The sequence below is a fragment of the Acipenser ruthenus genome, chromosome 7, assembly GCF_902713425.1.
Source record: "Acipenser ruthenus chromosome 7, fAciRut3.2 maternal haplotype, whole genome shotgun sequence".
Lineage (NCBI taxonomy): Eukaryota > Metazoa > Chordata > Actinopteri > Acipenseriformes > Acipenseridae > Acipenser > Acipenser ruthenus.
The window spans coordinates 25,414,930-25,432,009 of NC_081195.1; the positions used below are offsets into that span (position 1 = coordinate 25,414,930).

Sequence of the window (17,080 nt, forward strand, 5' to 3'; positions counted from 1 at the left end):
CCCAGGATGTCTCTTTTAAAGAGATACACTCCTAATAGAAAGCCAAACAATGGGCCAGAGAGCAACAGTAAAATCAGCTCATTTCTATCTTTCTGCATACCCTTTTTTTAAAAAATAGTGTTGCCTGGCCAGGCTTATTACTGCTAAAAATAAGAGACCGCAGGTGGAACGCTTATTGTCCCAAGTTATGAGGCATTTGCTACAAAATGGCATAGTTACACACACCATTTCCCATTGTTGACAATGGCCAGCTAATGTCCAAAGTACTCTACATTTATGTTAAGAAAACAACATTGCCCAAAATTAGCAGCGATTGACATCATTGACCGGGTACTGTTGTCAGAGGCTAAGAGCAGCATCGGCCAATGACAACATTAGCCGGTCATTGACATCATTGGCCGATTTTCTGACTTTGTGTGTGTGTGTGTGTGTGTGTGTGTGAATCAGTGATTGGAAATCCTGGCCTGTGACTGGTTAAAACCTCATCATAGAAGGAAAAATAGATTATAGATAACTATTTCCCTAACATCCTTACACCACCGGTCAATAGGCTCCATCTGTCATTTGGTTGGTTCACATCACTGTCAGTCCCACCCCTTTTGAAAGGAACACTTTTCTCCCCTGCACTCTTCACCAGAGAAAATGGCTGAACACCGATTCTGTGAGTTGACAGAAAATGAATTACAAAACATACTACAAAAGAAAGATGCTCCAAACACTAAAATGGTGATTAAAACATCACTGTCACTGTTTTCTGACTTTCTGGAATTCTAATATGCCGGGCGGGATACAAACTGGATTATGCAGCAGTCGGCAAACCACATATGGTATGAACTTCAAAAACATTTTCTGTTATTTATTTATTTATGTTATTTATTTATTTACTTATGCTGTATCAGTTATATTTAGACAAAATATATAAAGTTGTTTTTGTTATCCAACCTTGCCTCACTTATTTTCTTGAGTGATTCATCTATCAAATATGTACTCCAGACTAAGCCACAGTGGAAAATTAAATGCGAGAAGATTATTGTGGTTCCTGGCATTCTAGCCAGTGGCAGTTGCTCACTTGGACACAGAGAAGGGACATTGTAAGGTCGTTGGGTATATATATATATATATATATATATATATATATATACAGTGTGTGTGTGAGTGTATATATAAACTAATCTTAACAGTTAAGATTAGTTTTCTTATGATTTTTTTTTTTTACACAGTTTTGAAAATACAATCGAAGCTGTGAAAAACATCAAAATCATTTTTAAATAAAGATATGACATCTGGTGGTAGACCATGACAGCAATGCCCAAACACAAACCACATAAAACCATAAACAAAGTACCATAAACTAAACACACAAACACACCACAATTAATAAACTGCCAGAAATGGGCTTGTAAACACAATTACGGTATCAAAATAGTTAATAACAGAAAGATAGCGCAAATAGCAAAGTCACAATCCACATACAATCTTGCAAAGAGAACAAGTTCAGTACATATCTTTCAAACAATCAATGTATGTAAAAATGACTGATAATTGAATTCCCAATATGTTACATTTACTATAGACTTTGACAGCAAATTACTATTTTACGGCAAAAAAGGTTAAAGCTGTCAGTTCAACAGTTGTCTTACCATTACTTGTAAATAAAGTCTGCCCTTCTCTCCTTCTGAGATGCGAAGTGGTCAATCACACAGTCATGCCAACAGGGATTCTTCTCCAGAGCCTTCATGATTCCCTTCTCAATACACAGAAGTTCCTTAGTCGTTCTTGTCCCATTTTGTTTCTGGTTTAACTCTTTAGTCTCTTGAGACAGGAGAAGCTCCTTTCCACACCAGCTGAAGTTGCACCTCTTGTCATTACTAAATAAATGGAAGCTGGTGCATAGCTTTGTCAATGCTGTGATCATTGTAGTACCGCTCCCTGTCCAAGTAAAAAACCTGCAGCTCTGATTTTAATCGATCCATGTCAAAGAATCGTCCATTTACTCAACTGGAAATGTATAGATGAAGAAATATTAAAAAGTAAACATGGCCAACAATACAGGTGATTTGTAACAGCGCTGCCAATAAGCCAATCTACTCTATCATACCAATTTCATTGAAATAACCGACTCTTTCCAGAATCTACTTGTACTGTGTTTAGTTTAGGCTGAGGCCTATCTGCACCTTTTAGCCATTCTAAATGGATTCTTTAACAGTCAATCTACTACGTTCTCCATTTCACTTTAAAAACAGTTTTCAATAACACTGTGTGGTATCCAAATACTGTATTTTACTATTGACCTCTTACAAAAGTTGTGCAGTTGGGCGGGATGTTGTCTGAGGCACTAGCTATCCCATTCCATGTGAATTCAAGGTGTTGGTATAATCATCAGCATCTTACTACTATATTATTATTATTATTATTATTATTATTATTATTATTATTATTATTATTATTATTATTATAAGTATAATAATGATGATGATGATGATGATGCTCTAAGGAACCTCTACGTATTACAGCCCCCTGTCGGTAACAATAGTGTTTCTTCGGGCCAATCATTTTCTACTATAGCCCCCCTCTACAGTATACTGTATATATATATATATATATATATATATATATATATATAGTAAAAACCTTTGTATAAGTCTATTTTCTAGGTATTTTTAGGGGGTCCTAAAGGGGGGAGCGACATACACTGGTGTGACCTATAGGCTTTTTCCTGAAATTGTTGTCTCAAAAAGGGGGGGGGGGGGGGGTTATATAATCCTGTTTATACAGATAGACTCTTTATAAAAAGCACAGACTGATTAACTGTCTAGCCTGTAGTGTCTCGTTGAACAGTCTACTGAACATTTCCATTGCAATTGTCATACCTTGGTTTCCAATAACAGTTCAACATTGCACACTATAAGACACGAGCTAAACCTAACATTGGCATGCATAGATAACAAACATGCCATGGACATTGTTTGTTGTCTGCAGTCGACAGGAAATTGCAGAAGTATGGGTGGTTCCGGACTGTTTTCTACATTCTCTCTTAATTTAGTCATCTTTGTGCAGTACAGACACTGCTGGAATCCCACAAAGTCTCCAGTTCACATTGTTTTTATTCCATGAAGACAGTTTCAGTTTCTGATGACATTTCTCCTAGCCAAAGAAAAAAAAAAAAAAAAAGATCTTTAAAATCTTTTGCAAAATAGTATTAACTTCTGGGCCCCTAACTTCTATTCTAATATGAATAACAATAAATAGCAGGCATGTACACATGTTTGCACAGTGTGAGTATGAGAGAGAGAGAGAGAGAGAGAGAGAGAGAGAGAGAGAGAGAGAGAGAGAGAGAGAACCAGAACCAGAACCAGAACAAGAGTGAGTAAGCAAGTCGAAACTACCAACACCTGGGCGAGTAACCAGAGTTTATTATTTAACAGAGAAGATTAGTGCAGAGATTGTAGATCACACCATTCCTACCATTGCTGGTAGTGTCACGTGAGCTGTTCGGTGTGTTTAAATGTAAATAAATCCTGTTTGTCTGCGTGGCGTATCAACTTCTGCCTGTCACTCATCAGTGAATACATGCACCCACGCAGCAGATGGATACTCTGTCACTGTATCTTTCTAAAGAAGAGATTTAGGGGAGCTCTCTAATAAAAGCTGAATCTCAAAACAATAATTGTGTGAATATAGTAATTGTTACAGCAGTGTGTAATGGTATTTAAAACATGATTCATTTATCTGACTTTTTACATATCCGTCCTGACTCTGGTCCCACCCTAATCAGATTACTGTACTTCTATATTTACCATGTACAAGTTCAGACCTGTCTCTCCCTTATTTCTCGGGACTCTCTCCTGAACAACTCCCGGGACAGATTTTCTCCTGTATTTTGCTAAAACTCTACTGTTAATCCCCCTTTATGTCAGCAAACCTTTAAATCCTGCAAAAGTCATGTACAATCTGTGGTTACTGCAATCCTTGTCTGTACCTGTGCATTGTTTAAGACATTAGGGAACCCTGTGACAGGCATGCGTTCAGTCTAGGAGCAAAAATGGTGTGTGCGGTAAGCACAAGCGATCACAAAAACACCAAAAAGCCAAAGACACTCAGAAAACCAGCGCTTCAATAACATTTCGTTGCCAAAGGAAAAACGATGATCAAGAAAGTTACAATGCAGAAACCTTCGCATGTTGTGACTAGTTCTGCAGATATAGTAGGTATGTTCCCAGACTCACACATTGCAAAATAAAAAGGAAAGTCTTGGTCATAGACCGATTGTACTAGAATTTCAGCATCAGCATTGCTTTAGAAATTCTGATTGATTGATAGCATGTGCTTATATACAGCAGTAGTGTATTCATTTAAAATAGAATATAGTTGACAATGAAATGTTACTGACAGTGGTATTACTGATCTGCCACATATGTGCAGTGTAATGGATAACTTTGCAATACCACGTTGTTGTGTATTTTGGCTTTTTACTTATTTTATTTCTATAATGTACTTATTGAAGTTTTCTCCTCCTTTTAAAGTAGGTGCTATAGCTCATCCTCTGATGGCGAGGTCAATGTGCAGTATCAAAGTCAGCCTTTAGATTTGTTGCGTGATAAAAGTATTATTATTATTATTTGTTTATTTAGCAGACGTCTTTATCCAAGGCGACTTACAGAAACTAGGGTGTGTGAACTATGCATCAGCTGCAGAGTCACTTACAACTACATCTCACCCGAAAGACGGAGCACAAGGAGGTTAAGTGTCTTGCTCAGGGTCACACAATGAGTCAGTGGCTGAGGTGAGATTTGAACCGGGGACCGCCTGGTTATAAGCCCTTACAGGCCTTCTGTTTATATCCATCTTTCCAGTGTTAATTTGCCTTATTGGCTATTAACCAATGAGGGAGCTTGAAGCATCGCTAGATAACAAAGTCATGTGGGAGACCGAAGTGTGTTATATCCATCTGCTTGCTTACTTTGCTTTGGATTCGGACAATTGCTGAAAGATATTGATTAAGTATAAGTATTGTACTGTTTTCATCAAGGATCTGTTGTTTTTAATAATTGAGCATGTATTAACATATTCTAAATAATGTTTTCATTAAAAAAATAACACAATACTGTGCATAGTTAATCGCTTTATCCATGACTTTTTGTCAGTTGATAGCTGATACAGCATTAATAGCAAAATAAGGGTAACACTTTACATTAAGTGTCTCTAATTACTGTGTATTTACATGGTAATTACATAGTAAATACATGAGTACTTGCACATAATTACAATGTTATTATGCATAGTGTAATGGAAGTTTTCAATTCCTCCTTGAACCTAAGTTTGGTAAGGAGTCACCCTTCCTGGTTCTCTATCCCAGCCCGCGTGTTGACTCAATGAGGAGACGTTGTAGTTCAATCAATAGTTTTAATAAGTTTGCAAACTGGTGTGCTCAACAAAGTAACGTGGACTCTGTTAGCAATCAGCAAAGACACACACCGAGCTAATTTTAAATGCAGCTTATATAGTTTTCTGGTACATCATACAAGAAGGAAATTAAACAGTGTAACCATATAAGGATTTGTTATAAGACTTAAAAGGAAGTGGACACCATATATCATACAAACAGTCATAAGACAAGTGCACGCTAGACATGACAGCTAAAATTAGTTTACTGGTTGCTCCTTGTTACCCACAAGGGTTGTTTACTTTAGATTCTCATTGGTTCGTCTGAGTAGAGAGGTTAATAATAAGTCTCTGATTGGTTGTTGCTACTCCTGCCGGTGGGGGCAGTTCAGGCAGACTTTCTAGAAGCTTCTCAACAGTTACATGTGGCGCTGTGCCAAAAGGAAACTTATGTCTGTCATACCTCTAAAAGTATATAAAATATAAAAGAGAAATAAACATACACAAACTACCCTTTCTATCTTATTTCAGTTCCCAGTATCCTAGAGATACCGGGCAGGGCTAGTTCTTACCCTCATTGTTCCATCTATAAGCTCTTTGTACTGTTAATGCTGTGTCTAGCCTTATTGAGTTATTTAATGCCATTTAGGCAATACCTTATAAGAAAATAATCCACTACAATAGTTGCATTGTACTTAACATGTAAATCTTTTTGCACGGTATATATGTAAATACACAATTGTATCAGAAAAGGGTTAGGATTAAAGTTATACAACGCAAAAAGATGAGATGAGGTTAAAAGCTCTAAAAAGGATAAATGCCAACGAGCCCTACTCTTCTGTGTTGTGGGCAAGACACTTGCAGTCTCTGCTCAGTTACATTGATACCATGACCTGGATCTCATAGATCTGCAAGGTTAAAGGGGTGTGGAAGAGACTATAACAGGCAGTGTTGTGTGATACACTGTCTACATATTCTGAAACAGTTACTGATGTCTGGCTCATCTTTATTTGTTAGACACCTTTATCCAAGATGACTTACAGAGACTAGGGTGTGTGAACTATGCATCAGCTGCAGAGTCACAATTACATCTCACCTGAAAGACAGAGCACAAGGAGGTTAAATGATTTGCTCAGCGTCACACAATGAGTCAGTGGTAACAAGCCATTTTCTTTAACCACTGGACCACACAGCCTCCTATCTTCTGCATTGTGGTTAATTGTTTCTACACTGTTACAATAGTGTGGAACAAAAACTATTATTGTTTTATGAATCATTAGTTTAAGAGTTTAAGTTATTGCATGTTACCTAAAGGATAACTGCCATTAATGTCATCAGGGTTAGTAATGCTGTACTTATATGGACTGGGACAAGGGAAATGAATGCACAAGCCCACTCGAGCAGGAAGCATAAAAACATCATAAGCTGTTGTGATTAGACAAGTCATAACAGATCGATTAAAAAATAAAGTGATGAAAGTTTTATTTTTAACATTGCACAACAGCTATTGTTGACGTTGACAAACTATCGTTGTTCGAGCTTGTAAGAATGCTACAATCCCCTGCCAGGAGAGGAAGACATACCCCTCACTATTTAGTAGAAAGTGATTTTTATTGAACAGATTTGTAAATACAATGGACAATGGAAGACACAGAAACAACTCCAGTGTTTTGATACAATATTAGATCTCTTGCCCGCTGGTCTTGGTGAGACGATTGCCTAATTGGATATTTGAAGGTGATCCAAAACCCCTACATATATATATATATATATATATATATATATATATATATATATATATATATATATATATAGCCTTTCTGCAAAATCCGTTGGCTTCATGTTTCTGTTCTTCCAGGAAATGTGTGCATATGGAAATGTTTTTACCAGCGTTGCCAAACAACACAAAGTATTTACATTTTTTTATTTATTTTTTTCTTAATTATGACATGTCCTGAATTTTTGGCAGACGTGATAGGGGCATTGGAATCAGGTTTTGCAAACTGCCTGTGACTGGCAGCTGCAGACTCGGGTATAGGTAGTACTGTCGGTGGATTCAGTTTTTCTTTTTGCAACAGCTACCAACACCACCCTGGAAACATTCATAATGCTGATGATGTGATCAAAAAGAGTTCTTGAACGACTGTATACTCAATCATAAAGTGCTTTGCAACAGTCGCCCATATTCTCAGATCATGTTATGAACAGCAATATGGACGACTTTCGTTAATTTAAAAACGGAATTGGTTTTATTACGGCAGTCAGCAATTATTTTTATGAATAAGACCCACAATACTAGCGAGTTGCTTAAGTTTATTTTAAAGCTCAGAATTTCTTTTAAAGAAGAGAAGTGAAAGTGCTTGCTAATATTTTTAAAATGCATTTTGAATAAAAGTGAACATACAAGCAAGTTGGTGTAACTCTGGGCACCACCATCTTGAGGAGCGAACGCGTTGACGTCAGACTTTATTATAGTCGTGAGTGCACTTAATAATAGTTAATGTGGGAGGAATACAGTATATAATCTTTGGTTGGGTTTTAACTATAGTATGCTTAACTGGCGAGAGTGGGTATATAATGTTTAAACCAAGAGAAATTACCCTAACATTGTAATAAGTGTGAATCAGTTAATGCAGATACTGTAACATTTATAAAACCATACTTTAATTAAGGTGTAATGGATTAGTCCTGGGGAGGGGCTACGGATAAGGGAGGGTATAAGTACCTGTGTAGAGATCATTTTAGGGGCACTGGATATGAGATTCCAGTGAGGCTGGAGTGACTGAGTAGCAGTGTATAATATCTGTGTGTTAAATACAGTCTTGTGGATTTTGTTTATGTTAAATTACACTATGTAACACAATTTTTGTTCCTGGGTAGTAAGTGTTATTTCCTAATTGCTTATGCCTCAAAAGTATAGAAAATGGCTATTATTCCCCACAAACTTTGCTTTTGTGACCAGGACAGTGATATTTTGAAATTTACCTATTTCCAATGAGAAAACGGGCGAATTTGTGTCTTTTCGTTCACATAAAGTCAGAAAAAACATCATATGAATCCAAATTAACATGTATTTATACTAAAGTAATACAACAATGACTACAAAAGATTTAGAAGTGAGTAGTTTTTCGAGATTTACGATTATACTGTAAATCACTTTCACGAATCAGCCCCCAAATGTAGTCTCCCATCATGTTCTCGTTATACTGTCCTTGGTAGCGGCGTTCAAAGTCCAGTATATCCTGGTGGAAGCGCTCGCCTTGCTCCTCTGAGTACGCTCCCATGTTCTCCTTGAATTTATCAAGATGAGCATCAAGGATATGGACTTTGAGGGACATCCTACAGCCCATTGTGCCGTAGTTCTTCACCAGAGTCTCAACCAGCTCCACATAGTTTTTGGCCTTGTGATTGCCCAGGAAGCCCCGAACCACTGCGACAAAACTGTTCCAAGCCGCTTTCTCCTTACTAGTGAGCTTCTTGGGGAATTCATTGCACTCCAGGATCTTCTTTATCTGAGGTCCGACGAAGACACCGGCTTTGACCTTTGCCTCAGACAGCTTAGGGAAGAAGCCTTGAAGGTACTTGAAGGCTGCCGACTCCTTATCTAGAGCTCTGACAAATTGTTTCATAAGGCCCAATTTGATGTGCAGTGGTGGCATCAGCACCTTCCGGGGGTCCACCAGTGGCTCCCACTTGACGTTGTTCCTCCCCACAGAGAACTCGGTCCGCTGTGGCCAGTCCCGCCTGTGGTAGTGCGCCTTGGTGTCCCTGTTGTCCCAAAGACAAAGATAGCAGGGAAACTTGGTAAAACCGCCTTGGAGACCCATCAGGAATGCCACCATTTTGAAGTCTCCTATGACCTTGATGCCATCTCAGAAAAATGCAGATATGTATCCACTTAGGCAGCTGGAACTAAACTGAACTGGTGGGCTTAAGGCCCCTGTATTTATACTACTATTTATATTACTGGAAAGTTCTAGAAAGTTCTAGAAGTTACTCCAAGTTTACTCAGCACTGAATCTATCTGGAATGTTCTGGAAAATAGGTATATTTCAAAATATCACTGTCCTGGTCACAAAAGCAAAGTTTGTGGGGAATAATAGCCATTTTCTATACTTTTGAGGCATAAGCAATTAGGAAATAACACTTACTACCCAGGAACCAAAAAAAAAAAAAATTGTTACACGGTGTTATTAGTTTTTTGCTACTGACATTTTTTCACCTGTGACCTCTATAAAAGCTCACTTTTGGCATTTTAATTTTGACTTCTGACTGTTTCCTGCCACCTGAAATAGCCACTTGATCATGATACTTTGCAGGTGCTGGATTTAGAAGCTTAATAAATTCCATGACATTTCGAAATAGAATTATTCTTCAATGCCTTCATTGAATTTAGTGTTTCTAAATTTCCAGTCAATACTTGGACTGGTAAGTTTAGAAAATGAGGTGTGTGCTTTTAAATACACTGAACAGTATTTTCAAAAGTATTTGGAATGATTTTACTTATTTTTTATCTCAATTTAGTATTCTGTATAACAACTGAAGATCAATTGCAAGCTATTTAAAAATACAAACTACAAATATTAAATTGCACATTTCTAATTATCTACAGACTTTCAAACATGCATTGAAACGTTTGAATGGTCAGATGTACACAATTCTGCACGCATTGTCCAGGATTATAATCTAGATCCTGCATGTCTTTAAGAATTGTGACCCTTGTCTGTGAGATGAGATGACGTTAAAAGCTCTATAACCAACTAAACCTTTTGCCTAGTTGTTAAGATGCCCACTTCCGGTGTGCGCAGATGTGCACCCAGCCGTCATCCTGTTACACTGGTGCCTTGACTCAGATCTCACCGATTGGCTGCAGCCCATGATCACCAAGGTTAAAGGAGGGAAGATTGTAATGAACAGTTCAGTCAGGAAACTCATGCGATAGATTATTTATTAAAGTGTAGACTAGACAACACGAGTACATTATACATATTTTACACTACATTTTTTAGCCTCGCCTTTTGAGGTACCCCTGCCATAGGGAAGCAATGGGCAGGGGGCAGGATAGCTGCCCTCCCCCTTAGACGAAGCCAAAAAGCAGGTGGAGGCTGGGCAGGAGGCGGCAAACTCTGACACACAGCAGGGACGTAATGGATTGAGGGAGGATATAAATCATTTCCTTGCCGATCATTGGACGTATAGTTTATTGAAGGACAAATAAGATACAAGCTGTTCGACTGAATGATTTGATCTGGTATTGGAAAGGCCTACAATATGCTTGACGTTTAAGTGATTTGATCTAAGGTTAAAGTGAGTTCCCTGCCAGAGCCACCACTTTGCTTAACTGTTGTCTGATGGTCTGCCATTCCAGATTCTGATGAATCATGGTCAATCTGTGCATGCAATAATTCTAAATAGCTGTGTATCTGCACTTTCATCTTTCAATCATTTCATTCCTTAACATCCCTGTTGGAAAACATGGAACAAGTATTGAATAGCAGTTTGCTACGCATGAGGAATGACGGCTGTATTCATGTTATTTTTCTGAAAAGTGATTTAACATTGGATAGAAAAAACTGTTAGTTCCAAAAATGCAAGCACTGCTGTGATAGATGAAAGCTGCAATATGGTAGAGAAGTTAAGATTCATTTGTGTCAAAGCAAATGGCTGGCCAGCAGCACACGGCTGTACAAACAAGTCCTTTGATCTCCAGCCCTGACATGAAAGAAGCTTGCCCTTCGGGAGTCCACTGGGTTATAAAACTAGTTAACAGGTTTTTGCTTAGAAAATACAGCTGGTTTATGACGGGGTCATAAAGCTAATTTTCAAGGAGACCAAAGAGCCAGGCTCTAAGACTTCAGAGAGATCCAAAGAGAAAAGGTCTCAAGAAGATGACAAAAACCAGATGTATGGACCTTTGTGACACCAGGGTCTGAAGAAAGCACTGAGTTCAGAGGTCGTCACACTAGACTCACACACACACACACACACACACACACACACACACACACATACTCACACTCACACTAAATGAAATATATGTTAACAGGATAATGAGTTGTACCTTTTCTATTGGTTAAGTGTCAGAGAAAGAGGAGGAGAGAGACACCTATGCAGAAGGGTATTTAATGTCATGCAACAATTGTAAGAACGAGTATTCTGTGTCCTGTACCTGGGACCAGACTCCCTGCATATTTCAATAAACCTAACAACTGACTGAAGAAAAGGACTCTCTGCAGTTTCTTGAATCTACTTACTCACCATCCTCTTTTTTAAGTTACATCAATCCCACACACACAAGCACCTGTGTATCAACCCAACCTCAAGCCTTAGTTGATGTTAACCAGTTTATAGTGAACATTCTATTTTTATTTTAATATGTTTTATTAAAAAAAAAAAAAATAATAATTTATAGTCATGCAACACCAAAGTTCAGAACTACCACCACGACCTGACAGTAAGCTAGACCTTCCTAGCCAATGAAGTCTTACCGGTAGGCTACCTCCAAACCGGCTGTAAACACCATAACCTAATGGAAGCTGGCCTAAAAAGACATGGTCATTGTATGACAAACAGCAAGCCAATATTTTTGTCATGCATAGCCATCGAAAAGTATTTCTTAGTTTCCATATTCATAATTCTATAATATTTCCTGCATTTCACAAAAGCTACAAAAAAAAAAGTTTCGACAGATTTTCAAGTTAAATTCAGCACATGTTCATATTAGTAATGCATTAGTTGTAAGTGTAATACTAGAGCCTCTGTTTCACTATTTTGCCACAGTCACCCAGACAGCTGCTAGTGTTTACTTTGAACCAACATCTTTCTACCTACAGTAGTGTGCAAATGTATTAGAACACCCCATTGCTTCTGTTGTTTTGATTTGTTGTGCAAATTAAATCAAACCACTAACTTAACATATTGAAAAATTGTCACATATGCAATTAATTTAACATAGTAAAAGAAAAGGAACACATCACCACAAATAGTAAAACGCAAGCGACTTTTTGGAAATTGTTTAAGATGCCTAACTAAAGCACACTTTCACACAAGTGCCTATTGTTTCTATATCACTGATTACTGAGTGAAAATTGAAATTCCTACACCCAGAGGATTTCATGCAGGTAGGTATATAAATCATATACCATATAACGGGAAATTTTGGTGGGGAATTTATTTTGGTTTATTAGCAGTTTTGATTGGATCGCCAATAATTCTTCCACCAATCAGAGTGTGGCATACAGTGAGCGATCACAGCCTCTGACAGACTGGTATGCAGCACATGTTAAAGGGAAAGAATGTGTCGGATGTCAAAGTGAATATGAGAATATGAGAATGGCAGTGTGATAAAGCCAATTTGCTTGAGAAAATTAAAAGCAGACCGGACATTTACACCAATGGATTTAGAAAATCTGGAATTTATGATGTGTTCAGGAACTCCGAGGCTGTGTAAACTGCGCCTGCTACTGTGGTACCTGTACGACTCTTCTTTTTTATGTTAAGCAGTTTTGTGTTATTTATTTTTTTTACAAGGGGTTAATTAATTACTGTAACAGACAAAATAGTTTATTCCAGACTTGTTAGTAAGTCTGTAAAAAAAGCAAATTTGCTTTGGATTGTTATTGTTGATTCATTGTAGATACTTCTATTAAGATACCCACCATGCAGGTATCGCAACGCCCCTAAACAATATGTTAAAATATATTAGTTCTGCACCGTATAAAAATGAGTTGATTTTGCCAGTGCGTGCTAGTCTATTAACTAGTTTTAAATTTAAAGCATTTTTTGTTTTGGCTTTATTGTTAAAGTTTTAACACTTGGCAATACTGTCCTACAATTACTAAATGATATTGTGCTCATTGCACTGTGTTACGTTAGTGAACCAGAGCTACGTTTTAAAACCTATCGTTAAAGTGTACTGCAGCTACTAATCCTTTCCAGTTACTGGTATCTTAAAATTAATGACTATATAAAGATAATGCTGTAACTCATTTTTAGAAGGCCTTCTTTGTTCTTATCCAAGTTGCTGCAGTGACACTGTAGATGCTATAACGAGTTACAGTAAATGAGATACTGTTTTAGAAGACAGATTTCATTAAGTAAACATGTACTTGAATGTTTTTTAAATTAAAAGTAGAAATACAATACTGTGGCATTTTTCTTTGTGAACGTGCAAAGTGAAAAACGCCAATTCAAAAACCGACAAAATCTACCAAGGTAGGAAATCTGCTGAATTTAATACCAGCCGAAATGTCTCGTGATATGGTAAATGACAAATCTTAAGGTGTTCTAATAAATGTGCACACTACTGTATATGACCCATATCCTTTATTATTTTCTTAACCCTTTGCGGTCCATTCATTCAGCACGTCTCAGGCACGTCAGGTCCAATTTATTTTCACATGCGCAGTTTAGTTTAGACGCGCTGTTGAAAAGTATTTTTTCCACAGTAAAACAGGTTTAAAAGGCACCGCATATCAACAGGACACTCAGTACTGCATGTCGACATTGGACCGGAAAGGGAAAATTGCAATGTCAGACCAGGTCCGTCATAGGACCGCAATGGGTTAATTAATAAATAGATACATTTTAGAAGAATAATAATAAATTAAAAATGAAAATACTGAGAGTAGATTATACATTTAATAGTTTAAAGAACTGGATCTGAAACAATAGAAAAAGCTACCGGCCCCTGAAGGCAAGCTGAGGCACTGATGTTACACATAGAGGACAAAAAATCCCTGACAATCCTCCTAATCAAGAACCCCCAGAAAAGATTTCACACAGCCAGGATGCGAAAGCTGTGCTTCCCTTTACAACAGAACAAACCATGGAAAATCATTAGCTGGTTTTAAAAGGCTCCAGTCTAATGTAATATATACACAAAAGGTTAATTCTACTGAGTATTATTATTATTATTATTTATTTCTTAGCAGACGCCCTTATCCAGGGCGACTTACAATCGTAAGCAAAAACATTTCAAGCGTTACAATACAAGTAATACAATAAGAGCAAGAAATACAATAACTTTTGTTCAAGTAAAGTACAAGTTTGAGAAACATGTCGACACATGCTGTGTCGATTATTTACACTTGTCCATGACCTGCAGGATGGTGAATACAGGACAGGACTCAAGGTGGCTAAGTTCAGTCATTTCTACGGAATTTTCCAGTGTCACAGAGTCTATAGTCATGTTGTGTGGGATCCACAGTGCGTATGTCGCTCCCAGGTTCAGCAGAGGGCAGAGGCAATGGTCCACTGTGATGATCGTAGGATGAGACAGGGGGACAGCACTCTTGTTTTTCATCACTTCCAGGACATCGATCATCACATAGACTCGTCGAGAATGCTGAATAGCCAAGCTGTGCATTCTCCCCATGAGAACTAAATAAAGAATACAGAAACAAACAAGTCTGTAAATGACATACAGCTAATAGATAGAACGGTAAGAGCATGAAAAAGTCACTACAACCTACATTCAGTGTTTAAAGTCAAAATGCTAGCCCAGTTTTTTTTGTTTTACATAACTTTCTATTTATTGTTTAACAAATATTTTTTTTGGTAAATATAACACACACTGTGTATAACTCGCATGACTGAAATGTCTATAAATGGTGTGGGTTGTATACTGAGCATTATGGTATCCCCAGATTCTGGAACACTTTTGTGGTGAAGAATGTCCTTATCTAGTTTCTTCACAATTAGATAAGCGAATCTCCAGCACGTAAAACATGTGACATATTATGGGGGCAAATGGCTGTGTATAAGGAACCTTCAGCCTCAGGTCAATCTCTTCTACTTGTGCCTATAGAATCAACACAGACGCTTTCAATCCTATAACTCTATTATATACCTTTATCATTTACATATTACAATATAAAAAAACTGCTATATTTGTTTCGCTGTCATTACCAACCTTTATGTAGTCCCTTGTTGTTTTCAATGAAAATAAGGGTACACAGTAAGTATTGCACATTATGTTTTTCTTGGCATTATATCACTATTTGATTTGGATTTCCATAAAAATATATATCTGTAAGCTATTTATAGATTGCACAAAGCTAGTAATTACAGGAAAAACCGGTCTCCCCCCCCCCCCCCCTTTTCTGGAGACAACAATAGGCCTATAGGTCACACCGTTGCTCCTCCCTTTTTAGGGCCCCCTAAAAATACCTTATACAAAGGTTTTTACAGTTTGTAGCTCCAGTTCTACTCATAACTCAGTGGACATTCAGCTAATCATTTCATGGAACTGTTTATGAAATAAGAAGTTTCTGTTGAAAATTAAAGTAAAGATCCAGCAGGTAAAATAATCAGTGAATGAATTGATTTCATATAAAAAAAATACACATTTTATTGCTATTGTGGTTTACTGGGACATTAATAAAAACAGTATTCTACGAATGATTATTCAGTATCCTTCCTCTCTCTCTCTCTCTCTCTGTCTCTCTCTCTGTCTCTCTCTCTCTCTCTGTCTATTTGGGTCTGTTTATTTGTAGCTGGATTATATATTAGAGACCGGCTTTTTTATATATTTTTTTAAAGCTCCTGGGATGCTTGCATGAAGAACTCTATATAAGTGATATTTGTATTGCATGATTATTATTATTATTATTATTATTATTATTATTATTATCATCCAAAAAACAACCCAGCATAAAAAAAAAAGTTTTCCTATTTCTGGATTAATATTGTTGCCCCTTCTTTACAGTTTTATATTTATTTACACAGAATTATACTTAAAAATTCCAGCATTTGCTGTGAATTAGTTTCAACTGCTAAATCACAATGGAGTCAGTTTATTACTCACCTTAATGCATTTCAAATTATACTGTATATTTTCTCATCAGTTCCCTTTAATATAGAAGCCTGGGGGGGGGGGGGGGGCAAACCAAGGTCTTGGGGGACAGGGGACTGTCCCCTCTGCCCTATAACAAATGACCCCCCTGTACGGAACAAATGTAATCTCGAAACAAACAGCTCCTGTGTTACCTCTCTTGTTGCACACTGCTGAGTCTTCAATGTCTGCAATATGAACCAGTCTGCAGGCTTTTCCTAATAGAACAAAGACAAGCATATTATTGAAATAGTGAGTACTATTTCATCTATATTAGGGCTGTCAATTAATCGCAGTTAACTTCTGTGATTAAAATGTTAATTTTTTTGGGAGATTCATTTGGTATACGCTTAGAATACCTTAATTCATTTCCTGTGGCACTATTTTAGAGCATGCCAGGATTAAATGAGTCATTGTTTGAATCTAAAATTAGTCACAGAACAGCATTATGTAGCAAAGCACTCAAACTGAAGGCCCTGTGAGCGGGACGTTTATTTATTTTTTTCAACTTTCTGACGGTTGATTGGATAGAAAGAGGGTTACTTGTATCTATTGTCAAAGTGAGTTCCAGTATCACAGACATGCATCTAGTCTGCAGTACCCCCTGTGTGATGAACATGCCTGCAGTTCTCAAAATACACTCTAGTAGTTTTTTCTGCTACAGATATCAACAATACAACAACAAATGAAACCCATCAGTTTCAACAGAGTACTCTTTTAGAAATTCAGGATCGCTGCAAACCCATGAATCAAGCTCAGTACAATATTATAAGTATAGCCAGTGCTGTTGGATAGCTACCAACTGCAGTCCCATCAACACTGTAGCTCTGTTTTATTTCAATAACCACATTTATTTTTAAACAA

At 37.3% G+C, this 17,080-nt stretch overlaps 1 protein-coding gene across 1 annotated transcript in view; it reads right to left on the reverse strand.

Annotated features, from left to right (window-relative positions):
- Window positions 1-14,003: 14,003 nt before the first annotated feature.
- Window positions 14,004-17,080, reverse strand: part of LOC117416114 (uncharacterized) — a 50,018-nt gene continuing 46,941 nt past the window's right edge. The window contains exons 13-14 of the mRNA XM_034027179.3: window positions 16,372-16,434; window positions 14,004-14,763 (exon numbers count right to left, since the gene is read on the reverse strand). Of these exons, the coding sequence (XP_033883070.3) occupies window positions 14,462-14,763; window positions 16,372-16,434 (365 nt within the window). The 3' untranslated portion in view covers window positions 14,004-14,461. The remainder of the gene's footprint in view (window positions 14,764-16,371; window positions 16,435-17,080) is intronic.